Genomic DNA, 26,631 nt, shown 5'->3' on the forward strand with positions numbered 1-26,631 from the left:
CAAGTTACATGATTATTTCACAAATTATGTGTTCACAGTGGTTTAACACTTGCACTGCAGCACCTCAGCTTTCTGGGGATGAAGCTGCCCCTGGTGAAGCCCCCCAAGTCCTTTCTTGTATGTCGAGCAAAGGCTCATGGGGTTACATGCTGCAGCTAGAAGACCAATCAACACCATCTCTCAAGGTTCCTCATGCTTCTTTTTTTAGAGGGAATTCATCCAAAATGTAATTCAGTTTTCATTATACCGTTAATACTTGTTCGCTGCGGAAAAACAGGAACTCACAGTGGCCCACAGCCAAGGATAACTACCCAGAGAGAACAACCATTCACATTTTTCTGAATACCCTTCTGGCCTTTTATATATTCACCTATATTGAACAAAATTGGGACTAAACTATGTGCGTTTTTGTAGTCTTTTCAAAAATTAAACATTATGTTCCGAACTTTTTTTATATGGTCTTTTAAAAGTTTTTAATGGCTATAGTGTTCTATTTTCAGTTTCTCTGTACAAAATTTTTTTTTTTTTTTTTTTTGAGGCAGGGTCTCATCCTGTTGCCCAGGCTGGAGTGCGGTGGCGCAATCCAACCTCCGCCTCCTGGGCTCAAGTGATCCTCACACCTCAGCCTCCCAAGTAGCTGGGACTACAGATGTGTGCCACCATGCCCGGCTAATTTTGCATTTTTTGGAGAGATGGGGTTTCCCCATGTTGCCCTGGCTGGTCTTGAACTCCTGGGCTCAAGCCATCTATCAGCCTCAGCCTCCCAAAGTGCTAGGATTACAGATGTGAGCCACCACACCCAGTCTATACAAAATCTTTATACACATTTTTGATTATCTCCTTGGGGTAAACGTATAGAAATGGAGGTTCTTCATCAAAGTGTATGTACAGTTTTGAGGTCTTTGATACATGTTGTGAAATTGTATTCCAGAAACAGCAGAAGCACCTCATGCCCCTACCAGTGGTATATGCAGGTGTTCATTTCTCTCACCTTTATGGACATTTCATATTATAATTTTTAGTAACATCTCCTGTTTAATAGGCAAAAGTTAGGATTTTTATTTACATTTTCATCAGACTTGTCTGTTTTATTTTTTGTTTTGTGTAGTTTTTGGTGTTTTTGGTCTACATCATATTTGAAGTTTAAAAATAACTTAAGAGTTGGGAAGATATTGAATACATTGTGTTGGAAGTAAAATAAAAAAGGAAATAAGAATCAAGGAGTGCTGGAGACTTCACAGAAAGTGACTACTTACGGTGAAGGAAAGGATAGAAAAATTACGGAAAGCCACACAGATGGGATGTGGGTTTGGGCTGTGCTCACCCCAACAGCCTTAGGCCAGCACATGTTCAGCAGGTATTTGCTGAGCCTCGGTGTGCACCACCCTCTGCCGTCGGAGCTGGGAGTGCCAAAGTGAACGTAGCAGACAGGAACCCTGCCTCCTTGCACTTCTTCGGCAGTGGGGAGCTCAACGGTAGACAAGGTACACTGTGAAGTGCTTAGTGCCCAGGAGAGAGAGAAAGCACGGAGGGAGCAGGAGACATGGAGCTGCGCTCAGATGGAGATCCACATCCCACACTACCACACCCCTACACCCCTGTTCCTGTGGTGGGAGGGGCCGGCACAGATCTCTGTTCTTGAGAACAGTGTTCAGGTGGATGGAACAGCACATGCAGGTGCCATTAGGTGACCCCCATCTGGCATGTTTGGGGATTAGCAAGAGACCATGTGGTGGGAGTGGAGCAGAGAGTCATCTAGGAGGGCTTCTGCTCACATGGAGGGAAATGGAACTCCACCCAGGACGTGATGACTTGGTCCGGAACCAGGCCAGGGCAAGAGGGGAGCCTTTGGGTGACATTTGTGGTGACCCAGGACATGTCTTGGGTAGAAGGGAGCAAGGGAAATAGTGAGAACCAGTTGCATCCTGGAGAGATTTTGAAGGTGGAGCCTGCAGAATTTGCTGGTGCTGATGTGGAGGATCAGAAACCCAGGAGCCAACATGGTGCAAGGACTGGGCCTGAGCTCCCATGTCCTGCACTGGGGAGCCCGTGGGAAGAGCTCCTATGTTGTTGGTTTGGGGCCATGTGGAGTTTAAGAGGCTCATTGGGCATCTGAGTAGAGGGTTCTCAGGCACTGGGCTTGGTGAGAAGAAGCGTTGTTGCTATGTCCTGAAGGAATGTGAGCTCTTTTCAGTGCACCAGATGCAAGGGGGCCATTGCCGTGACCTTCCAGAAGGTGCTAACATTGCCATTCTGTGAAGCCATCGCTGTTATCCCACTAGGTCATGGTGAATGCCAAGTGTCAGAATATCTCTGACAAATACCCAAGTGTCAGAATATCTTTGACACTTGGCATTCACCATGACCTAGTGGAAGCCTTTGGGTGACATTGCAGTCACCCAAAGACAGCTTTTCTAAACTGTCATCAGTCTTCAACTTCTGAACTTTTATTCTTAGAGAAATTTAGATTGGTCATTAAAGAGAAACATGAAAAGTATCTGTTGGCGCTTCCAACCGTTGTTATTGGAATGCTCTGGAATGTTCTATGCACATGAGTGATCCTTTACATGTACAGTTTTGCACTTTATATAGCAGCTTCTTTTTGCCACAGTGGCAGAGGGGATCCCAGTCCTACTTAAAGGCTTTTTCTGGTTTCTAGGAAAGTCAGAAAGATATTCTTTCCTCCTTGACCCACAATCTTAAACACTTGCCTGGAACTAATAAACTTCTGAAAAGCTGGTGATGAGAATCAGTTGCATCCTGGAGATGCAACTGATAAGTTCATGGATCAATCTAAAATATATTTCTCTGAAATAAATCTAATAATTTTCTACCTTAGAAAATTTTTAAATATATTTCTTAAATTATAAAATTTATACATCCAACAAAAAATTCAGTCAATATAAATGAGTAGGATGGGCACAGTGGCTCACACCTGTAATCCCGGCACTTTTGGAGGCCAAGGCAAGTGGATCATTTGAGCTCAGGAGCTCGAGACAATTCTGGGCAACATAGTGAACCTGTCTCTACTAAAAATACAAAAATTAGCCAGGCATGGTGGCTCACGCCTGTAGTCCCAGCTACTCAGGAGGCTAAGGTGGGAGGATCACCTGAGCCCTGGAGGTGGAGGTTGCAGTGAACCGTGATTGCACCGCTGCACTCCAGCCTGGGTGACAGAGCCAGACCTTGTCTCAAAAAAAGAGAAAAAAAAATTTTTAATTACCTATTTGCCCACACCCAGAATTAACGTCTTCAACATTTACGTCATATCATCCATTTAACTCTTCTAGACATTTTTTGCACTTGTTTATGCACTTTTATATACACATACCCCATCTATATCACTACTTCTGTCCTTTTGATTACTTAAGTACTGAGAAGAATTAGCTTCCCATTGTGAATGTGCTTATATATATTTCTCTCTTTACCTCCTGCAATTTTTATTTTATGAATGTCAACACTATGGTTATTTGTCCAAAGATATATGTAACTGTTAGATCTTAATGGACACAAGGTTATGGCTGCCTGACACGCATATGGCACCAGCTTGTTTTGATTTGATTTTTTTTAGAGACGGGGTCTTGCTCTGTAACCCAGGCTTGAGTGTAGTAGCATGATCATAGCTCACTGCATCCTTGAACTCCAAGACTCAAGTGATCCGCCCATCTCAGCCTTCCAAGTAGTTGGGACTACAGATGCACCCCACCACACCCAGCCAATTAAAAAATATATTTTTTTAATTTTAGAAATGGGGTCCCACTGTTGTTGCTCAGGCTGGCTTGAGCCTGAGCTCAAGTGAACCTGGCCCCAAGTGATCCTCTGGCCTGATTCTCTTGAGTAGCTGGGATTACAGGCGTGAGTCATTGCTCCCTGCTCAGCACTGGGTTTTGAGAAAAGAAAAGCTTTATTGCCAGTCAACCAACAAGCAGACAGGAGGCCGGCTCAGATCTGTCTCCCCATTCTGTCCTTAAGGCAGTATATTTAAGGGAGAGATTTTGGGGGAAGCGTTTAAAGATTGGTTAGTGATTGCCAAAGGGAAAGGGGAGGTTTGGAAAGTCCCCTGGGCATGTGCAGCTATCTCTTCACGCGTCTTCATGCGTTGCGTGTGCAGATTCAGGGGGAGTATGAAACGTGGTAGAAGTTCCAGCTGTGATGTTACCAAGCTCCTTCTGTGCAGGCTCCAGCTGGCCACCTTGGTTCCCACCAATTTCAGCCGGATTTGTTACCTTACAAGCAGAGGGAGTTTCAGCAAGCTGCTGTTTTTCTTATCTGCCGTCCTGTAAGTTCAAGCTTTTCTGTTAGTCACTGGTTTCTTTAACTGTTTGGGACATGGTGTCAATAACACTTTTCCTCTAATAAGTGTCCTTTTATTGTCCCACTTGTGCCTTTTTGGCCTAAATTCAACCTTGTATTCAACCACGTAACCAAGGTCCCCTTGCTTTTTTGTTTGTTTGTTTGTTTGTTTGTTTGGAATATACTTGGGATACCCATGTCATTCTTTTATTTTCAGCCTTTCTGAATCATTTGTTTTAAATGTGTTTCTTATATACAACCTAATGGCTAATATTGAGTGTTCGCCACATTCTAGTTGCTCTTCTAAAACACCTTGTATGCATTATTTTATTCAGTCCTCTCTATTAGCACTGTTATTCTCTTTTATACTTGGGAAAACAGAGGTACAGAGGTTTTTTTGAAAAACTTAACCGGGTACTAGAGGTTCCAGCCAGAGCAATTAGGAAAAAAGAAAGGGAGGGAGGAGAAAAGAAAGGAAGAGAGGGAGGACATCCACATTGGAAAGGAAGTAAAAACTATTTACAGATGACATTACCTTGTATATAGAAAATTTTAAGATACCTGTCTCTTTTTTAAAAAAAGCTATTAGAACTAATAAACAATTTCAGGAAGGTTGCAGGATACAAGATTAATATACAAAGATCAATTGTATTTCTATGCACTAGCAATGAACAATTCCAAAATAAAATTAAGAAAATTGTTTTATTGGCCAGGCACAGTGGCTCACGCCTGTAATCCCAGCACTTTGGGAGGCTGAGGTGGGCCGATAATGAGGTCAGGAGATCGAGACCATCCTGGCTAACACGGTGAAACCCCATCTCTACTAAAAATACAAAAAATTAGCTGGGCATGGTGGCGGGTGCCTGTAGTCCCAGCTACTTGGGAGGCTGAGGCAGGAGAATGGCGAGAACCCGGGTGGTGGAGCTTGCAGTGAGCTGAGATTGCACCACTGCACTCCAGCCTGGGTGACAGTGCGAGACTCCATCTCGAAAAAAAAAAAAGAAAAGAAAATTGTTTTATTTACAGTAGCATTAAAAATAATAAAATACTTTGGATTCAATTTAACAAAAGAACCTTAAAACTTGTACACGGAAACTCATGAAAGTATTGAAAAAATCAAAGATCATCTAAATAAGTTGAAAGACAATGTTCATGATCAGAATACTTAATATTGTTAAGATGGCAATACTCTCAAACTGCTCTACAGATTCAATGTGATTTCCGTCAAAATCTCAGCTAGCTTTTTAGTAGAAATTGACAGCAGATCTTACAATGTATATAGAAATGCAAGGGATAGCCAAAAACCTAAAATAGCCAAAAACAATCTCACAAAAGAAGAAAGTTGGAGGACTCACACTTTTCCATAGCAAAACTTACTGGAAAGCTGCAGTAATCAAGGCAATGTGGTATGGCATAAGGATAGACTTATAGATCAATGAAATAGACTTGAGAATCCACAAATAAGCCCTTACATTTATGGTTAATTGATATTTTCAAAAAGAATGTCAAGATAATCAATGAGAGAACTAATAGTCTTCAACAGATGGTGCCTAGACAAGTGGATATCCACATGCAAAGAATGAATTTGGACCCCTACTTCACATCATACTCAAAAACTAATTTAAAATGGATCATTAATGTAAATGTCAGAGTTGAGACTATAAAACTCATAGAAGAAAACCTAGGAGTAGATGTGACACCAAATTCCAAAGTGATAAAAGAACAAATAAAGATGCTATCAAGGAAGTAAAAATAATGAGAGAAAATATTTGCAAAAGATATATCTGATAAGGAACTTACATCTAGAATATATTTTTTAAAATAACTCTTATAGCCTGGGCAACATAGCAAGATCCCATCACTACAAAAAAAAAATTAGCCGGGTGTGGTGTCACATGCCTAGAGTCCTAGTTATTTGGGAGGCTGAGGTGAGAGGATTGCTTGAGCCCAGGAGATCAAGGCTGCAGTGAGCCGTGATCATGCCACTGCACTCCAGCTTGGGTAACAGTGAGATCCTGTCCCAAAAAAATGTCTCTAATGCTATGGACTAGGTGTTTGTGTTCTCCCAAAAGTTTTGTATTGAAGCCTTACCACCAATATGGTGGTATTTGGAGATAGGACCTTTGGGGTGATTAGGCCAGGAGGGTGGAGCCCTCACGAGTGTGGATTAGCGCCCTTATAAGAATAGACATGAGGCAGGGTGAGGTGGCTCATGCGTGTAATCCCAGCACTTTGGGAGGCCAAGGTGGGCGGATCACTTGAGGTCAAGAGTTAGAAACCAGCCTGGCCGACATGGTAAAGCCTCATCTCTACTAAAAATACAAAAATCAGCTGGGCATTGTGGTGGGTGCCTATAATTCCAGCTACTTGGGAGGCCGAGGCAGGAGAATTGCTTGAACCCAGGAGGCAGAGACTGCAGTGAGCCAAGTGTGCCACTGCACTCCAGCCTGGATGACAGAGCAAGACTTCGTCTCAAAAAAACAATCAAACAAAAACTCTGGACTTAAAAAGAAAAAAAGAAGAAGAGACAGAAGGGAATTTTCTTCCTCTCTCTCTGTGCTACTCCACTTGTGAATACAAGAAAATAGCCATCTGTTAACCAAGCCTTATACATCACCAGAAACTTTATCTACTGCCAGCTTGACCGCAGACTTCCAGCCTCCAGAACTGTGAGAAATAAATGTTTGTTGTTGAAACTGCCCAGTCTATGGTGTATTTATTATAGCAGCCTGAACCAACTGAGACATCTTACAATTCTGTAAAACAACCCAATTTAAAATCTTACTCAGGGTTATGCAGGACCTCAAGAATTCTCACCCAGGTGATCCACTTTCTTTGAATAACTGTTGTCTTTCCTTCTCTTTCTAGAGCTCTGATACTGTAGTTTTGTGCTCTTGTATTATAGAGGCAGTTGCTTTATTAAGTAGTTTTTAATATCTATTTCTTTTCTCTTTTATCTTGAATACCTTTTAATATTTGCAACGCTTATTCTATTTTGATCACCCATCTTTGAAGCAGATAAGTTATTCACAGGTTGGCTATTTTAAGGAGGTTCTCTTGGGGATTGGCTGGTCATAGACTCATTGAAATGTAAAGTTCATGCCATGACTCGAGCTTGGTATGTGGGTTTGGATGTGACTTGCTTGAGATTTCTTCTTTAGTCTATCACCTCTGCTCTTCCAAGCCAAACTGGGCCCACAGTTGGACCCTGCTACCCAAGTCTCTTCCCATCCTTGCTCTTACAAGCAAGGGACTGAAGTTTTGCACCTCAGTGTGCCCTTCACCTTTGATAAGTGTTCTTAGGCCTTCTGCTGAAGTTGGCCCTGTGGCATAGTGCTTGTGCCCCCACTACAGATGCCCAACCCCTTGCTCTGTCCCTATTGCTAGTGGTGCTTCTCCCCACAGTTTTGTGATGCAGGATTTGAGAGTTCCTAGTTTTGCTGAAAATAGAGTTTCTTATTTACCTTTTTGATTTTGAACGAGTCCAGCAAATGACTAAGGAGATGACAGCTGACACTGCCGTCTTCAGGACAGGAGTCACCAGGCATCTTCTGGATTATCACACCGCAGTATCTGCTACAGCCGCCTCTCCTAGGTTCCTTGTAGACACATTTGTGATTCCTAAATTTGGATTTTCTTTCATCATTTTTATCTCTAGAAGAATGCATCTGTTTATTTTTCCACACTACTGATTCCAATTCAAGTCTTGTCCATCTGTTGTTTTGGCCTCCTGTTGAGGTTTGGTTTCTGGAGTCATCTTTATAAATCCCCTTTTCATTATTTAGTTGGATTCTTTTTCCAGTCTCCTCTCATTTTATGAATACCTTTACCTCTAACACTGACCTTTTTGAGGATCTTATCTTTTCTTTAATTTTAATTTTTTCTCATTTTTATTAATTTTTATACAAAGGCAGTAGTTGTACATAGGATCTTATTTTTTTAGATCATGTTTTCTTTGGTATACCATGTTTACTCATTCTTTGGTGGCTAATTTCTCTGCTTTTCAGGTAGGTCTCTGTAGTTCAAGAGTTTGGTTTAAATGTCTAACCATTCTTAGTGTCTGTGTATTTTTGCAAATGAGGTTCAGGTTGATCAATAATGGTCTTATTGGCCTTTTTTAAAGGCCGCTATTTGATTTCCCAGGCAGGCTTCCTTTCTGAAAATGGCAGCTGCCTGGCCACAGGGCCGTGGGAGTGAGCTGCGTCCTGACCATAGTGAGTGGGTGGGGACGCTGACAGACACGTTTCCTTTTTGTGAGTTCTCACAAGTACGCACAAGTAAGGACAGGCAAGCTACTGGAACTCTTTTGGTTAATGAAGAAGAAAGGAATTGCTTAAGAGCTTGCTTTGAGAGATCTTACTGCTGAACTAAGCTACTCTTCTGTTTTGCTTTTTCCCAGATGCTAAGTGAAAGACAATAAAGAAGAAAATAATTATATGTTGTGTGCCCAACTCCTAAAACAAGCCAGTTAGTAGCAGGCTGCTTCTTTGGCTGCTGGTGTTTGGCATACACTGTCTGCAAATGTGTTGGGAAAATGGGGTTGTGTAGTGAAACGGGGCCTCCTTCATCTTGGGGTGTGTCCTTCTTGATGTGCCCTTGCCCAGGTGGAAGACTTTAATAGACATAAAACACTAATTGGCGAGTGTTCTACATCACCTGCTTTTGTGCTCAGATGGCAATCCCCTCCACACTTCCACTGGTGTCTCTGTGAGGAAGCTCATTGCAGGTTCTGTATTCTCGGGCCCACCTTCCCCCACTTCTGAGAGCACTAGAAGGCACAATTTTCTTCTCCTGATGAATTTGGGAATTCAGGTAGGCAGCTAGCAGAATAGATGCCAAGTGAACCTCCATTTAATGACTGTTCTTCCAGTTTTCAACCTCATCTGGTCATGCAGAGCTTCTGCTACCACTACATTGCAGTAGTTAGGAGGACCACTGTGGATTTGGCTTTTTTTCTCCACTCTTGGGGAAGAACCCTTTTTCCCAAGCTCAAGATGTTAAAGCTGTGTAATCGTTTTCCAGAGAATACCATTGAATCGTTCAAGGGCCAGTCAGGAGACAGAAACTGTACCAGTAATTTGAACAGGGAAATTTAATAGAAATAATGATTAACCAGCAACAGAGGATTAACTACTAAGATGGGAGGGAGATGCTAAATAATATAGGACCAGGAGATGTGGTGAGCAGCGCCACCCCAGGGCTGAGGGAAGGAATATCCAAAGAAGCAGCAAATTTGAAAGAGGCCTTCTCTGGCAAGACTGAAGTGCAGACCCATTGGATGGTGAAGTTCACTAAGGTGTCATAGGAATCGGCTGGCAGGGAGGAAACTGCCCACCAGTGGGACTGGAGTGCCATTGAAACTCATAGGATGGTGTGAGCCACTGGCTCTCCTGCACACAGCTAGCAAGAAAGCCAAAAGCCCGGAAATGGGGAGAGAAGGCCCTTCTTCTTGTCGTATCTCCCCAGAGCCCTCTACTGGCAAAGCCAGCTGGTGTAAAAGCAATGTCTACAGGGTCCTACTCCAGTGTCACAAAGCAGGGTAAAGAAGGGTGGGTTTGGAATGGAAAGGCAATAAATAAGTAATTGAGTCACCAGTATTAACAGGTTCAGATTGGGGGATTTCATGTTGTACTGTTTCCTTGAGTAGTTTAAGAAAAACGATTGTAGAAGAGCTAGGGTATGAATGAATCCATTGATACATAAGCTCATTTTTTGCCCACATCTTATGGTAGAGATGATTTATCTGCCAGTTGGTCTGTTTAGTCTAGAAAGATGAAGTGCCTGGGGATTCATTTGTCCCTGTATGATACAGAACCCTTCCCTTAGAAGCAGAAGTAGCAGTCTGGATGTGGTGGCTCATACTTCTAATCGCAGCACTTTGGGAGGCTGAGGCGGATGGATTACCTGAGGTTAGGAGTTTGAGGCCAGCCCAGCCAACATAGTGAAGCCCTATCTCTGCTAAAAATCCAAAACCTGTTATCTAGGTGTGGTGGTGTACACCTGTAATCCCAACTACTCAGGAGGCTAAGGCAGGAGAATCACTTGAACCCAGGAGGCAGAGGTTGCAGTGAGCCAAGATGGCACCACTACACTCCAGCCTGGGCAATAGAGCGAGACTCCATCTCAAAAAAGAAAAAAAAAGAAGTAGCAGTTAACATCTTTATGCTGAGATTTAACACTACTCCTGATGATTCTTTTTTTTTCCTCTCTTTTTTGAGATGGAGTCTCACTCCATTGCCCAGGCTGGAGTGCAGTGGTGGCATCTCGGCTCACTGCAACTTCTGCCTCCTGGGTTCAAGCAATTCTCCTGTCTCAGCCTTCTCAGTAGCTGGGACTACAGGCACCTGCCACCACACCTGGCTAATTTTTGTATTTTTAGTAGAGACAGGGTTTCACCTTGTTAGTAAGGCTGGTCTCAAACTCCTGAGCTCAGGTGATCCACCCGCCTCGGTCTCCCAAAGTGCTGGGATGAAAGACGTGAGCCACCGCACCCAGCCTCCTTATGGTTCTTGGTGCAATTTGGAGTAGAAGTTTGGTGTACAGTATTTTAGGAATATGTGAGAACCCCAGATTTGAAAATGTGCCAAAATGAGAGTGAAATGCCTATCAAAAATGTTGGTGACCTTTCAAAGAATGTAGCTACAGTTTCCTTTTGAGTTCTCAAGATTATTTTCATTGTACAGTATAATATTTTAAAAGGAAATTTGGGATTGATCTAATTATTAGACAATAAAAATCTTAAGTAATGAAACTTCCAGTACAGATACGAATTATATAATAGGAGTGGCCATCTAGATAGATAGAGGAGTTATAATTTGGCAAGTGAACTGTAAATGAGCACATGAAACAAGTTAAAGGACAAAATCAAGCTGTTTCAAGAAGAATTTTCCCACAGAGCTTAAGACAAAGAATAAAGAAGTACTTTGTTAGCCAGGCCTTTGTCGCCCATTTTCATGTAGACAAAATCTTTAATAGTTTTGTAAATGTAAATTTTTAACAATATTCTTTATACCTAAGCCTGGAAAAGGACTTTAACACCATGAGCAACTAGAAAACTGGAAACACTGAACAAAAAGTTTTGCTTTTTAACTTGTATTTTTTTATACTATGTTCTTAATACTGTTTCTCCTCCAGCCTAGTATTGAAACAGTTCTGATTTGAGTGGCTGTTGAGTTCAGCAGGAAGCACAGTGTGATGGCGGGGTTTTCTTCCATTCTGAGCATCTGGATGATGCCAGTGCTCTAAGTGGCTGTGAGGCCCTTCCAACCTAGTGCAGGGAGAATCTTGTTTCATCTGATCATTTGGTATTTTGGGAACATGCGGTGATTATTGTAGTCCACCTGATAGTGAATTTCTGTATTTTTAGGACCAGAAGGTATGTTTTAAGTCGAGAAGATTTGAAAGGATAAAAGTGGACATGTGGGCCAGGTGCTTTGGCTCACGCCTGTAATCCCAGCACTTTGGGAGGCCGAGGCGGGCTGATCATGAGGTCAGGAGATTGAGACCATCCTGGCTAACACGGTGAAACCCCATCTCTACTAAAAGTACAAAAAAATAGCTGGGCGTGGTGGCGGGCATCTGTAGTCCCAGCTACTCGGGAGGCTGAGGCAGGAGAATGGCATGAATATCCAGGAGGCGGAGCTTGCAGTGAGCCGAGATCGCGCCACTGCACTCCAGCCTGGGTGACAGTGTGAGACAACGTCTCAAAAAAAAAAAAAAAAAAAAAGGGCATGTGACTGATACAAGTGACACTGAAAATAGAACTGATTATGACACTTTATGAGCTACTGTCCAGGTCGTAAGGCATCTATACAAATTATGGAGAGTGAACCTGTGAAAAATTACTTTGGCAAGAATTCTTGAAAAAAGTTTGGTTTATTTAAAGTACATTATGGAAAATATTTTGATTTTTTTTTTATGAAGTATTTATTGATCATTCTTGGGTGTTTCTGGGAGAGGGGGATATGGCAGGGTCATAGGATAATAGTGGAGAGAAGGTGAGGAGATAAACACATGAACAAAGGTCTCTGGTTTTCCTAGGCAGAGGACCCTGCGGCCTTCCGCAGTGTTTGTATCCCTGGGTACTTGAGATTAGGGAGTGGTGATGACTCTTAAAGAGCATGCTGCCTTCAAGCATCTGTTTAACAAAGCACATCTTGCACCGCCCTTAATCCATTTAACCCTGAGTTGACACAGCACATGTTTCAGAGAGCACGGGGTTGGGGGAAAGGCCATAGATCAACAGCATCCCAAGGTAGAAGAACTTCTCCTAGTCAGAACAAAATGGAGTCTCCTATGCCCACCTCTTTCTACACAGACACAGCAACAATCTGATCTCTCCTTCCTTTCCCCACACTTCCCCCCCTTCTTTTCAACAAAACCGCCATCGTCCTCATGGCCCGCTCCCGATGGTCGCTGTCTCTTCGGAGCTGTTGGGTACACCTCCCAGACGGGGCGGCCGGGCAGAGGCGCTCCTCACCTCCCAGACAGGGCAGCCGGGCAGAGGTGCTCCTCACTTCCCAGACGGGGCGGCCAGGCAGAGGCGCTCCTCACTTCCCAGACGGGGCGGCCGGGTAGAGGCGCTCCTCACATCCCAGACGGGGCGGCCGGGCAGAGGCGCTCCTTACATCCCAGAGGATGGGCGGCTGGGTAGAGGCGCTCCTCACCTCCCAGACGGGGCGGCCGGGCAGAGGCGCTCCTCACTTCCCAGACGGGGCGGCTGGGCAGAGGCGCTCCTCACCTCCCAGACAGGGCGGCCGGGCAGAGGCGCTCCTCACTTCCTCCCAGATGGGGTGGCAGCCAGGCAGAGGCGCTCCTCACCTCCCAGACGGGGCGGCCGGGCAGAGGCACTCCACACTTCCCAGACGAGGCGGCCGGGCAGAGGCGCTCCTCACTTCCCAGACGGGGCGGCCGGGCAGAGGCGCTCCTCACTTCCCAGACGGGGCGGCCGGGCAGAGGCGCTCCTCACTTCCCAGATGGGGCGGCCGGGCAGAGACTCTCCTCACCTCCCAAATGGGGCGGCCGGGCAGAGGCGCTCCTCACTTCCCAGACGGGGTGGCCGGGCAGAGACGCTCCTCACCTCCCAGACGGGGCAGCTGGGCAGAGGTGCTCCTCACTTCCTCCCAGACGGGGTGGTGGCCGGGCAGAGGCGCTCCTCACTTCCCACACGGGGCGGCCGGGCAGAGGTGCCCCTCACTTCCCAGACGGGGCGGCCGGGCAGATGTGCTCCTCATCTCCTAGACGGGGCGGCCCGGGCAGAGGTGCTCCTCACTTCCTCCCAGCCGGGGTGGCGGCCGGGCAGAGGTGCTCCTCACTTCCTCCCAGACGGGGAGGCGGCCGGGCAGAGGCACTCCTCACCTCCCAGACGGGGCGGCCGGGCAGAGGCGCTCCTCACTTCCCAGACGGGGCAGCCGGGCAGAGGCGCACCTCACTTTCCAGAAGGGGCGGCCTGGTAGAGGCGCTCCTCACTTCCTCCCAGACAGGGTGGCGGCCGGGCAGAGGCGCTCCTCACCTCCCAGACGGGGCGGCCGAGCAGAGGTGCTCCTCACCTCCCAGACGGGGCAACCGGACAGAGGCGCTCCTCACTTCCCAGACAATGGGCGGCCGGGCAGAGACACTCCTCACTTCCTAGACGGGGTGGCGGCGGGGCAGAGGCTGTAATCTTAGCACTTTAAGAGGCCAAGGCAGGAGGCTGGTAGGTGGAGGTTGTAGCGAGCCGAGATAACGCCACTGCACTCCAGCCTGAGCAACATTGAGCATTGAGTGAGCGAGACTCCATCTGCAATCCCAGCACCTCGGGAGGCCGAGGCGGGCAGATCACTCGAGGCCAGGAGCTGGATACCAGCCTGGTCAACACGGCGAAACCCCGTCTCCACCAAAAATACAAAGACCAGTCAGGTGTGGCTGCGCGCGCCTGCAATCCCAGGCACTCGGCAGGCCGAGGCAGGAGAATCACAGGAGCCTGAGGCAGGGAGGTTGCAGCGAGCCGAGATCACAGCAGTACAGTCCAGCTTTGGCAACAGAGGGAGACCGAAAAAAGAAGGAGAGGGAGACCGAAGAAGAGGGAGAGGGAGACCGAGGGAGAGGGGAAGGGGGAGGGGGAGGGGTTTGATTTTTAAAATACGTTTTACATGTTGGCAGGAAAAATAAATTATTGGATGCTGTGTTGAGTAACATGCACCCATCATGGAATCAAAGGACTCTTCCTCTCATCTGTGGTCTTACTCTTCAAAGGGCTCTCCCGCTCATCTGTGGTCTTACTTTTTGTAGACCTTATTAAGAAGTTGTTTTGCACACTTGAGGACCTGTCCCGAATGAACCCTACTCCCTACTCAGGAGGGGCATGAGCCCTCGCTGTGTGTGATGTTTTCTGGTGATGCTCACGCTGTTCTGTGTGGGCAGACAGCAAGCAGCAGTATTGGACTTGGAGATGCCGTGTGCCAGGCATGGTGCTCAGCAGCTTTCCTGTGCTACCTTGTTACACTCCCATAAAACCCATTCAGGGTAAGAGTTGTGTTGTTCTTCAATTGAGGAAGCCAAGGCTAAGCACACCCACCAAGTGGAAACCAGGATTCCTACTCCAAAGCCTCTGCCCTTAGGACAGTGTGAGGAAACCCGTTCCTTGTGATCAACTCAGGAACCACAAAGGGCCTGGAGAATACCTGCTCGTCTTCTACTTAGAGCAGAGGATGCCTGACCCTTGGCTCAATGGCTGTTGGTACTGTTTTAGAGATGATTATACAATATACCAAAAAGTTCAAAGAGCTAAAAATATATCTCTATACCTTATTTTATATTTATCATTTTGACCATCAATTCTTCCTTACGTTTAGCTATAAAGTCTAAACTGTTCAAATTAAACCTGTTTCTTCTATTGTGGTCTTCTTTAGGTTTGAAAAATAACAGGTCAACCTCTTCCCAGATTTCTTGACATCCTTGGAAACCATGCATTTACGCCATTGCAGAGCAGCTCAAGAATGGCCCAGAACCCTATGGTCACCTGGCTGGTTTGCAGAGCCTTTCTTTGTGGCCTGCATTGCACCTCACACACTGCCTGCTACTTCTGGTCATGTTGAATTGCCCACCTTTTAATAACTTATGTCAGGTTGGACTTCAGTATTTATGGTCATAACAGAAATGTTTCTTCCAGTTATGAAGTGATTTGTTTTTTCATTAATAGACATCTGAGTGCCTACTATGTGGGGGGAAAAAGGGCTCTCCTGACAGTTGTTTTTTTGTTGTTGTTTGTTTGTTTGTTTACCAATAATTTGAGTTGAAGTATCGGGAACTACCTGGGATTCTGTCCTCAGGGATAATTCTTTCTGTTGAAAGTCTCCAAGAGTGTGGTGATCTAATTATTGATCACAGTTCATAATATGGTTTCTGCCCTCCTGAAACATACGGCCTACAAATTATCTTTTTATGTTTAGTACTTTAAAAATGATATATTAAAAAATTAAACTAGATTGATGTGTGTTTTGGTGTAGTCCCCCTAGAAGATTTGTTCTCATGAAGTATAAAGTTTTGTTCTCTGAATAACTTAATTTGCATACAGTGATCTATGTTAAGTGATCAAACTTCATAGTGTAGGCACTGTACCAAACTTGTCTTTTTTTGGGTAATTTCTGTGACATATATTCTGTTCTGGGTGACCATTTTAGAAGGGACCTTGGTAAGCTGAACTGTGTCCAGAAGAGATTGATCAGGTGAGGATTTAGGGAGGTAGAGGTTGGAGAGACATTAGACGAAAGGCTAGGAATTATTTTCAAGCAGAACTGTCCAGGGGTAGAATCAGCTGCTTCGTTGAGTTGTATGTTCTTGGTATATCAAGCAGAGGCAAAGTTCACAGCTCAGAGACTTTTGTAGAGAGGATTATTATAAAATGTGAAAGATCAATTTTCATGAACTCCAAAGGTTTTAAACCTTTTTTCCTTTTAATTACTTTTTTTTTTTTTTTTTTTTGAGACAGAGTCTCACTCTGTTGCCCAGGCTGGAGTGCAGTGGTGTGATCTCGGCTCACTGCAAGCTCCACCTCCCAGGTTCACACCATTCTCCTACCTCAGCCTCCCAAGTAGCTGGGACTACAGGCGCCCGCCACCAGGCCCGGCTAATTTTTTTTGCATTTTTAGTAGAGATGAGGTTTCACCATGTTAGCCAGGATGGTCTTGATCTCCTGACCTCGTGATCCGCCCACCTCGGCCTCCCAGAGTGCTGGGATTACAGGCGTGAGCCACCGTGCCTGGCCCCTTTTTCCTTTTAATTACATTCTTATTGAAATATAACTTACATAAGAAAGTGCATGTGTCTTATGTGTGCAGCTTGATAATTTTTCATATGTATACACTTACGTACCCCACCCAGAGAATGGAGTAGAACAGGCTCCCTGTGCCTGTCTCAGTTATGACCCCCAAAAGTAGCCACTGTTTCGATCTTAAGCATTATAAATTAGTTTTGCCAGATCTTCAGTTTCATGTAAGTATGTATATATTTATCATGTACATGAATAGAATATGTACTATGTGAAAATTATCAGTGTTGTTGGTATAGCTGTGGTTTGCTTGTTTGTTCGTTGCTGGGTAGTATTCCATTGTAAAAACAAATCACTGTTTATCCATTCTGCTGTTTAATTGACATTTGGTAGTTTCCAGTTTTGAGCTCCTATGAATAAAGCTTCTGTGAACATTCTTTTTTTTTTTTTTCTTTCTTCTTTTTGAGACAGAGTCTTGCTTTGTCTCCCAGGCTGGAGTGCAGTGGCGCAATCTTGGCTCACTGCAACCTCCGCCTCCCAGGTTCAGGCAATTCTCCTGCCTCAGCCTCCCAAGTAGCTGGGATTACAGGCGTGTGCCACCACGCCCGGCTAATTTTTGTATTTTTAATAGAGATGGGGTTTCACCATGTTGATCAGGCTGGTCTTGAACTCCTGACGTCAGGTGATCTGCCCGCCTCGGCTTCCCAAAGTGCTAGGATTACAGGCGTGAGCCACCACACCCAGCTAGACATTCTTGAATTTGTCTTTAGGTCTCTATAAACAGATATTTCTGTTGGGTTTATACCCCGGACTGGAATTGCTAGGTTATAGGGTATATTTCTGTATACTTGTAGTAGATACTGTCAGTTTTCCAAAGAGATAATACAAATTTACTGTGTTTGAGACTCCAGATGTTCTACTTTTCTTGCCAACATTAGGATTATCCATTTTTATATTCTCAGCTATTCTAGTGAGGGTCTAATGGTATCTTATTGTGGTTTTAGTGTGCATTTCCTTGATGTAATATTGTCCAACTTTTCTCGTTGTTTATTGGACATTTGAATATCCTCTTTTGTGAAGTGCCTATTTAAGTCTTTCAGCCCGTTTGTCATTAATTGGGTTGTCTGGTTTTTCCTTATGATTTGTAGATCTTTATATATGTTGGCTACAAGACCTTTGTTGGGTTTGTTTGTTTGTTTTTGAGACGGAGTCTAGCTCTCTCGCACAGGCTGGAGTGCAGTGGCACGATCCCAGCTTACTGCAACCTCCACTCCCAGGTTCAAGCAGTTCTCCTGTCTCAGCCTCCCAAGTAGCTGGAACTACAGGCACACGCCGCCACACCAGCTAATTTTTGTATTTTTAGTAGAGAGTAGTGAAAGTTTTGTATTTTTAGTCAGGCTGGTCTCAAACTCCTGACCTCACATGATCCATCTGCCTCAGCCTCCCAAAGTGCTGGGATTACAGACATGAGCCACCACACCCAGCCTCTTTGTTGGGTTTTTGTATTGCAACTATCTTCTATTTTGTGGCTTGCCTTTTTCCTATCTTAACAGTGTCTTTTGATATACAGAAGGTTGTAATATTCAGGTAGTCGATACCAGTCTTTTGGGGGTGAGGGAGCTAGTGTTTTTTGTGTCTTGTTTATTTGCCTACCCCAAGCTTTATTGTTGTGCCTTTCCGTGATTCATATTGAATTAATTTTGTGCATGGTGTGAGGTTGGAGTCAGTGCTTATTTTCACCTGTATGGATATGCAGTTTCCCTGGCACCATTCATGAAAAGATCATCCTCCCTGCACTGCAGGTTAAACACATGTACATATGCTTGTGTGTATATATACAAATACCCATGTAACTGTGAATTTTTGTGCCTGTATTTACAAACCCTGTCCTGGGTGTTGGACATTGCTGGTTAACAGGTGCCTTGTGAATGTGCTTGCACCTGCATGGTTAGTGTCTATTGCCTTCATTAGTGTAGTCGGGCAGGGCTCCTGGAGCAGACCCTGGCTGCACTACCCTAGGAAGTGGAGGGGCTCAGGTAGGACAGTGAACCCTGACCTCCCCATTGACTCACAGGGGCAGTCAGGTAGTTGAAAAAGAGGGGAGAGCTAAGAGAATTTCATATTCTCTGTGCCACCTGAAATGCACACTCAACCTCCCACAACAGCCATCAGAATCAGGAGCAGTGGTGGACAGTCCGGGAATCTGGCCGTGTGTGGTGCCTCTCCTGTGAGCCAGAGCTGGAGCTACTAGGATGGAGAAGGTGCAGTCCCTGCCCTTTAAACTTGCCATCTGGTAGGAGGAACACACCCAAACAAATAAACAGGTCACAGTCAGCAACAATGCCAAAGGGCAGTTCTAGAGTTGAGTACCAACTGGTGTGGTAATTAGGTAGAATTGACTGAATTAAGAGAGACCACAAATGAGCTGACTTTTTATCAGATTCTCAAAGCATTCACTGGAGACTGATAGAAGGGAAGTGAGAGGGAATTCTTCTCTCTAAGGGAATAGCCTGGGCATGTCATTATCCCTGCACTCAGGTGAAGCCAGGTAGTGTGAGGCTGTATCAGGGTGAGGGACTTGGGTTGTATGTAGCCTCCCCACCCCAAGTCCTGACTCAGGGGAAGTCATGAGGAGGACTGCCCTGGTGATCCTGGATGGAGGTGTGGACAGACAGTATGGCTTTGAGAGAACTTCATAGGGTTGTTTGGGCCCACAGTGAGTTAGTGCAGCATACTCCATGGTTCCTAATTTCTGACTAGTTAACAGTCTCAGAAACCCTGGTCTGGCTGCATTCTCCCCATCTTGATGGACCACATGTGGAGCACTGGCATGCCACCTCCTAGATGCCCACAGGCATCAGAGTAAGTTCTTACTGGAGAAGGCCCTAAGAGATTATGTCAGAGCAAGTTCAACACAGATTTGCCCTTTTGTTCTTTAGAAATTGTATGTACGATGTCAGGTCACTTTGTAGCTCACCTTTCCATTTTAAAGAGGCGTTCCTTGTACTTTTATTCTGCATGCTGCCTTGTTACAATGGATTTGCAAGGTTTTATTTCTTACACAGTGAGAATCTGGTGACTAAACCTCAAGGGCCATAATGTCCTTTGGAACAATGAGATTTGCCTCCCCCAATGTGCACCTATTGTTTGTTAATTGCGAAGATGATATATGCCTATTGGTTAAAAATTGAGATGTTATAGAAGTGAAGAAGTAAGAATGCCCTTGCCCCCACCTCCACCTCTGCTCAGTTCTTTAATGATGGTTACTTTTAAAGATTTAGTGAACAGCCTTCCAAACTTATTTTTATTACATATAAATGTATCGACGGGGCATGTGTATTTTTAATAAAATGGAATCATTATATACATTGTATAGAAATGGAGGCCTTTTTTCTTTTTCCTTTTAATTTTTATCTTTTGTAGAGACAGGGTCTCTCTTTGTTGTGCTGTCTGATCTTGAACTCCAGGCCTCAAGCAATCATCCTCCCTCAGGTTGCTGAGTTCGCAGGCGTGAGCCACCATGCCCAGTCCCTTTTATTTTTTTCTTAATTAAACTATGTATTGTAGATTTTTTTTCAATGATAACACAATAGAGAGTTCTGTGTTCTTTTTAAGGGTTGCATAGTTGTCCATTATGGATATGTCATTATTTATTTTACCAATTCTTTTTTTTTTTGAGATGGAGTTTCGCTCTTGTTGCCCAGGCTGGAGTGCAATGGCTCAATCTTGGCTCATGGCTCACTGCAACCTCCGCCTCCCGGGTTCAAGCTATTCTCCTGCCTCAGCCTCCTGAGTATCTGGGATTACAGGCGTGTACCACCACACCCGGCTAATTTTTGTATTTTTAGTAGAGACAAGGTTTTGCCATGTTGGCTAGGCTGGTCTCAAACTCCTGACCTCAGGTGATCCACCCACCTCAGCCTCCCAAAGTGCTGGGATTACAGGCATGAACCACCGCGCCCTTCCTATTTTACCAATTCTTTACTGAATTTGTCCTTAACATGTTTAGGTCTGTACAGTTGTATGAAAATGTCTATAGGAAAAAGTTCTAGAAGTAGAATTGCTGGGGCAAAGGCAAATGCACACTTTAAATTTTGAAAGGTGTTTTCAAATTATCCCCCCACAGGTCATATGGACTTACATTCTTCCCAGCACCCTGTGAAAGTGGCTGTTTCTCACAGACACACCAATATTGGCATCATCATTCTAACCCTCTTTGATGGGTGAAAAATATCTTACTGTTTTATTATTAAAGAAATTTAGTATCTTTTTAAATGCATAGTAGCCATTTGTACATCTTCATCTAATAAGAGCAAAATAAAACATTGTAACTTTTCTCAGTGTGATTCTAGATAACTTTGTTAAATGTGTTTCTATTCAGATGTTTTTCACTTTTATTTAAGTCAAGTCTGTCCATCTTTCCTTTTTGCTATGCTTAGGAAGACTTTACCTTTCCCAAGATTATAGAGATTCTTCTGTGTTTGATTCTGGTCTTTAGGTCCACTGGAATTTATTTTTGTGAGTAATGTACAATAAAACTCTATTTCCATTTTTCTTCTTCTGTTTTTTGAAACAGGGTCTTACTCTGTCACCCAAGCTGGAATGCAGTGGCACAGTCTCAACTCACTGCAACCTCTGCTTCCTGGGCTCAGGTGATCCTCCCACCTCAGCCTCCTGAGTAGCTGGGACTACAGGTGCACACCACTACACCCAGCTAATATATATATATATATATATATATATATATATATATATATATATATATTTTTTTTTTTTTTTTTTTTTTTTTTTTGTAGAGACAGTGTTTTGCCATGTTGCCCAGGCTTATCCTGAACTCCTGTACTCAAGAAATTCTCCTGCCTCAGCCCCGCAAAGTGCTGGGATTACAGGCGTGAGCCACCATGCTCAGCCCATTCTTTTCCTTAATGGGAGAGTCCGTTGCCCCACCTCCTTTATGAACAGTTCTTCTCATTGATGTGAAATGCTACCAAATAATATTTTTTTTTTACTCCTTGTAATTTCCGATTGGCCAAATAATATAAACAAAGACTCTAAGACTTTAGCTTTTTAGTAAATATTAAAATTACATTTTTTTGAGACAAGGTCTCACTCTGTCACCCAGGCTGGAGTGCGGTGGCACGATCATGGCTCACTGCAGCCTCCTTCTCCCAAGTTCAAGCAGTACTCACACCTCAGCCACCTGAGTAGCTGGAATACAGGTGGGCACTGCTGTGCTCAGCTAATTTTTTAATTTGGGTAGAGGCGAGGTGTCACTGTATTGCCTAGGTTGGTCTCAAACTGCTGGGCTCAAGCAATCCACCCACCTCAGCCTCCAATTGCTGGTATTGTAGGCGTGAGCCACCGCACCTGGCGTAAATATCAAAATTATTTGATGAAATATTTACCAAAACTAGAAATGGTTTCTATAGCCTAAAGGTACAAAGAAATAGGACTGAAAACACACTAAATGTAAAATGGAAGGAATTTTTACATTTAGTGAAACACACTAAATGTAAATGGAAGGAATTTTTTAGCTTTATTTATTTTGTTGCCAGTTTCTGAGCACAAATGGTTCAGACTTTTTTTTTTTATATGTAGTTTATAAATCTTAGTTATACACTGGAAGACAAAGTGAAGCAACAAATAAAGTTTTATGTGTGGGAAAGTAGTTTTATGCACAGTTTTCATAAACCCTTGCTGTTTAGTCATTCAATCCTTGTTATTTTTCCCACCTCTCTCTGCACAGCCTAAATGCGATGGCCAGGTATTACTGACACAAGTGTGGAAGCGTTTAAACCTGGTAGAATGTGACTACTTCGGGTTGGAGTTTCAAAATACTCAGTCCTATTGGGTAAGTGCTTTGATTTGTTAGGGAAACAGGCCCTAAGCATGTAGTAGGATGCTTATGATGTGCCCAGGCGTGGAGCCTTTGGGCCTGCTGTGATGATAGCCGCAAGATCTTTTATAATTCTCACATCATCAGTATCAAATATTTTTGCTATTAAAGTATATTATTGTTAGCTGTAGATAATATGTTTGCCTTTAATCCAAGCCTGAATTCACACTCTCCCTAAATTTGTTCTGTTCGTTAGCACATGTGCTGTGGAAACTCTCTTAAAAGTTGTAAAAGCAACCTCTAATACATCCTGTATGAAAATCATTTCGAAAGTGAATTTTTAGCAAACTTAACCAGTTATGCCTCATTTTACTTAATAGATGCAACCTTAAAAAGCGTGGAGTTTTAATATTTATAGATAGAACTGTTTTAAAGAACCATACATCAACCCTTTAGTTCAAAAAGCATGTCAGCGTTATTAAGTTCTGTCCAACCTTTCAGATACCCTTGGCAGTGCGACCGGATTTATCCAAGTCTCCTGTTCTGGTGACATGACTTACCTCTTTTTTGCAGAAGCCCTCTCATCAGTTTGTTCACAAATGCAGTAGTACCAAATATTTGTTTGGTGTCAACAAATTCCCACAAATAATTATTGGGACCCATTCTGTGCATAGCAGCAACTGAATGGAGGTATCCAGTATAATACAGCAATTTTAATGTCTTCCCAGGCTTCCCAAAGCAGGCATTGCTGTCTTTCTTGTACAGTTTGTTGTATCAGGATTCAACTTTTAAGAGGGGGGTAGAGTCAAAATTTTCCTGACATAAAAATTTATCTAATTATAACCATTTTTGTTTTTAGAGCATACTTGTTAAATAGAGACATTATTTAATAGATTGGATTTCTTCTGTTAACTCTTCTTTAGATTTGGCTTGAACCTATGAAACCCATCATTAGGCAAATACGAAGTAAGTCCTTGGTTTAACTCTTTAAAATCTGTTTGTTTAAGATGCGTTGTCCTGGAATGTTTAAAAGGCATGTTCAGATGTTCATTATCACCACCGTGTATGGTTAGCAGGAAGTAATCACCAACAGCAGATAAACTTGGAAGTCATTTTGCTGTTTAGTTTTAGTAAATTTAACTCAGAAGATTCTAGGTGACTTGCTTCACATTTGGAAATAAGAGCATATGCTGTTTGATAACGTCTTAATTTTTGGCCAATATGCAAAAATAACTGCAGTTTCTCCCTTGATTATGAAAAGACATTGAGATTCTTCTTTTAAATAGCTTTTAATAAAATAGTTGATACTGTTTTACAGTTATAAACGTAATTGTAATTGTGAATATAATAATAAGAATTATATTATTGTTTTTGAGACAGGGTCTGGCTATTTGTTGCCCAGGCTGGAGTGTAGTGGTGCGAACACAGTTCTCCGCAGCCTCAACCTCCTGGGTTCAAGCTATCTTCCCACCTCAGTCTCAAGATAATTATTTTCGTTCATCTACTTATTAAATTTTTTTAAACTAAGGCATATAGTAGCACTTCTCAGTTCTTCTATAATTGTGTCAGATGAAGTCTATAGTTGTCTGAGTCACCCATAATTTTTTGTATTACTATTATAAATTAAAGAAAAACGTGTAGAAATAACTTTGTTATATCAGAACAAGGAACTCTACGGAAAGAAAAACAATAACTGTTTTATACCAGTGAACGAAGATAATGTACCTTTACAGTAATCAGATTTCAAAAATAATGGGTTTTTATTACTACTACTAATACTGGCCTGGTGCGGGGGCTCACGCCTGTAATCTTAGCACTTTGGGAGGCCCAAGCGGGCGGATCACCTGAGGTCGGGGGTTCGAGACCAGCCTCGCCAACATGGCGAAACCCTGTCTCTACTAAAAATACAAAAATCAGCTAGACATGACGGTGCATGCCTATAATCTCAGCTACTCAGGAGGCTGAGGCAGGAGAATCACTTGAGCCTGGAAGGCGGCGATTGCAGTGAGCCGAGATCACACCACTGCACTCCAGCCTGGGCAACAGAGTGAGACTGCATCTGAAAAAAAAAAAAAAAAAAGTAGATGTAAACACATTAACTTTTTTTAAAAAACTTTTTCATTTATCATTTTTTTCCCTGAAACATAAACTGGGGGCTGGGCGCAGTGGCTCATGCCTGTAATCCCAGCACTTTGGGAGGCCGAGGTGGGCAGATCACGAGGTCAGGAGATCGAGACCATCTTGGCTAACATGGTGAAACTCCGCCTCTACTAAAAATATAAATTAGCCGGGCGTAGGGGCATGGTGGGGGGCGCCTGTAGTCCCAGCTACTCAGGAGGCTGAGGCAGGAGAATGTCATGAACCTGGGAGGCGGAGCTTGCAGTGAGCCAAGATCACGTCACTGCACTCCAGCCTGGGCGACAGAGAGACTCTGTCTCAAAAAAAAAACAAAAAAACAAAACCATAAACTGGGGAAAAAATGTATCTCTCTCTCTCTATATATATATATATATAAATATATATATGTATGTGTATGTATATATATGTATGTGTGTATATATATATATAGAGAGAGAGAGAGCGTGCGCATGTTTGTGTGTGTGGAGGGGTGGGCAGTCTCGTTCTGTCACCCAGCCTGGAGTGCAGTGGTGTGATCTCAGCTCACTGCAGCCTCTGCCTCCTGGGCTCCACCAGTCCTCCCACCTTGGCCTCCCAAGTAGCTGGAACTTCAGGCATGCACCACCATATCTGGCTAATTTGGGGGTTTTTTTGGGGGGAGAGGGGCGGGTAGAGATGAGATTTCACCATGTTGCCCAGGCTGGTCTGAAACTCCTGGGCTGAAGTGATCCACCAGCCTCAGCCTCCCAAAGTGCTGGGATTACAGATGTGAGCCACTGCACCCAGCCTATTTAAATTTTTTAATGTGCAATTTCCTACTTGTTTTTATTTATTTATTTTTTTTTTTTTTGAGACAGAGTCTCGCTCTGTCGCCCAGGCTAGAGAGCAGTGGTGTGATCTTGACTCACTGCAAACTCTGCCTCTCGGGTTCACGCCATTCTCCTGCCTCAGCCTCCGGAGTAGCTGGGACTACAGTCGCCCGCCACCACGCCCGGCTAATTTTTTTGTATTTTTAGTAGAGACGGAGTTTCACTGTGTTAGCCAGGATGGTCTCGATCTCCTGACCTCGTGATCCACCCGCCTTGGCCTCCCAAAGTGCTGGGATTACAGGCATGAGCCACCACACCCGGCCCTACTTGTTTTTAAGGCTTCCTTGAGTAATCCCTGCTTAATGCAAAAAATTTTAAAATTCTATATGTATGTGACTGGTACTTGGGACTCATAAATTCATATACAGGAAATGCTTCTTTGTTTTTTCTTTTGTTCAGAGACAGGGTCTCACCCTGCTGCCCAGGCTGGAGTGCAGTGATGCAGTTGTAGCACACTGCAGCCTCAGACTGCTGGCCTCAAGCCATCCTTTCACCTCAGCCTCCCAAAGGGGTGGGATTCCAGGCACACACCACCACACCTGGGCAGAAATTTCTTAATATCATATTATTTGAAAAGATTTGCTGTAACAGTCCACTTGGAAGCATGACCTCAGTTATACAGTAATATATGAAAAGAGAATAAATGCAAAGATCGGCCTTATTTGTGAAGTTTAAATTTTTTTGTTATAGGGCCAAAGAATGTGGTGCTTCGCCTAGCTGTAAAATTTTTTCCACCTGATCCTGGTCAGCTACAAGAAGAATATACAAGGTAAAGAGCTCACAGAGCTGAAGCTGTTATCAGCAGGAATCTTGTATTCACCTGTTAGCTCCCACAGCACCTGGCTCATTGAAAGAATGAATAAGCCTGATGTACACAGAAAAGCAACCGTCAATGTAGAGTGGTTAAAAGAAGCATGTTGGCAGTTGACCCTTGCACAAACACATGTGAATAAGACTTCAATGTAAGGTTTACAGTACAAATTTGAAAATGGAATGGGATGTTAGGGTCATATTGAACTTACATTTTCCAAATGAACATAGATTTATGCATATTCATAAGGTTCTCAGGGATTTTGCTCCTGTATACTTATTTATCAATAAAATATACTTAACTGGTAGAAGTACCCAGTGTGTTAGTACTTATGAATTTATGGAGCAGAAATATTTTGGGTCACTTCTTTTGTGCTACTATTTTGAATTAAAGATCAATTCTTTATAGGAATGATCTAAAGACGGCAGGGTGCGATGGCTCACACCTGTAATCCCAG

At 43.6% G+C, this 26,631-nt stretch overlaps 1 protein-coding gene across 10 annotated transcripts in view; it reads left to right on the forward strand.

Annotated features, from left to right (window-relative positions):
- The window catches only part of FARP2 (FERM, ARH/RhoGEF and pleckstrin domain protein 2), a 142,409-nt gene that overhangs the window by 26,754 nt on the left and 89,024 nt on the right, over window positions 1–26,631 (forward strand). For all 10 annotated transcript variants that reach the window (XR_008523158.2, XR_008523157.2, XR_008523159.2 and 7 more), the window contains 3 exons: window positions 22,287–22,391; window positions 23,300–23,342; window positions 26,054–26,132. Coding sequence is in view for 7 of the 10 variants with exons in the window: in XM_063712631.1 (XP_063568701.1) it covers window positions 22,287–22,391; window positions 23,300–23,342; window positions 26,054–26,132 (227 nt within the window). In the remaining 3 variants the exon portion in view is untranslated. The remainder of the gene's footprint in view (window positions 1–22,286; window positions 22,392–23,299; window positions 23,343–26,053; window positions 26,133–26,631) is intronic.

This window comes from Pongo abelii, chromosome 11 (genome assembly GCF_028885655.2).
Source record: "Pongo abelii isolate AG06213 chromosome 11, NHGRI_mPonAbe1-v2.0_pri, whole genome shotgun sequence".
NCBI lineage: Eukaryota > Metazoa > Chordata > Mammalia > Primates > Hominidae > Pongo > Pongo abelii.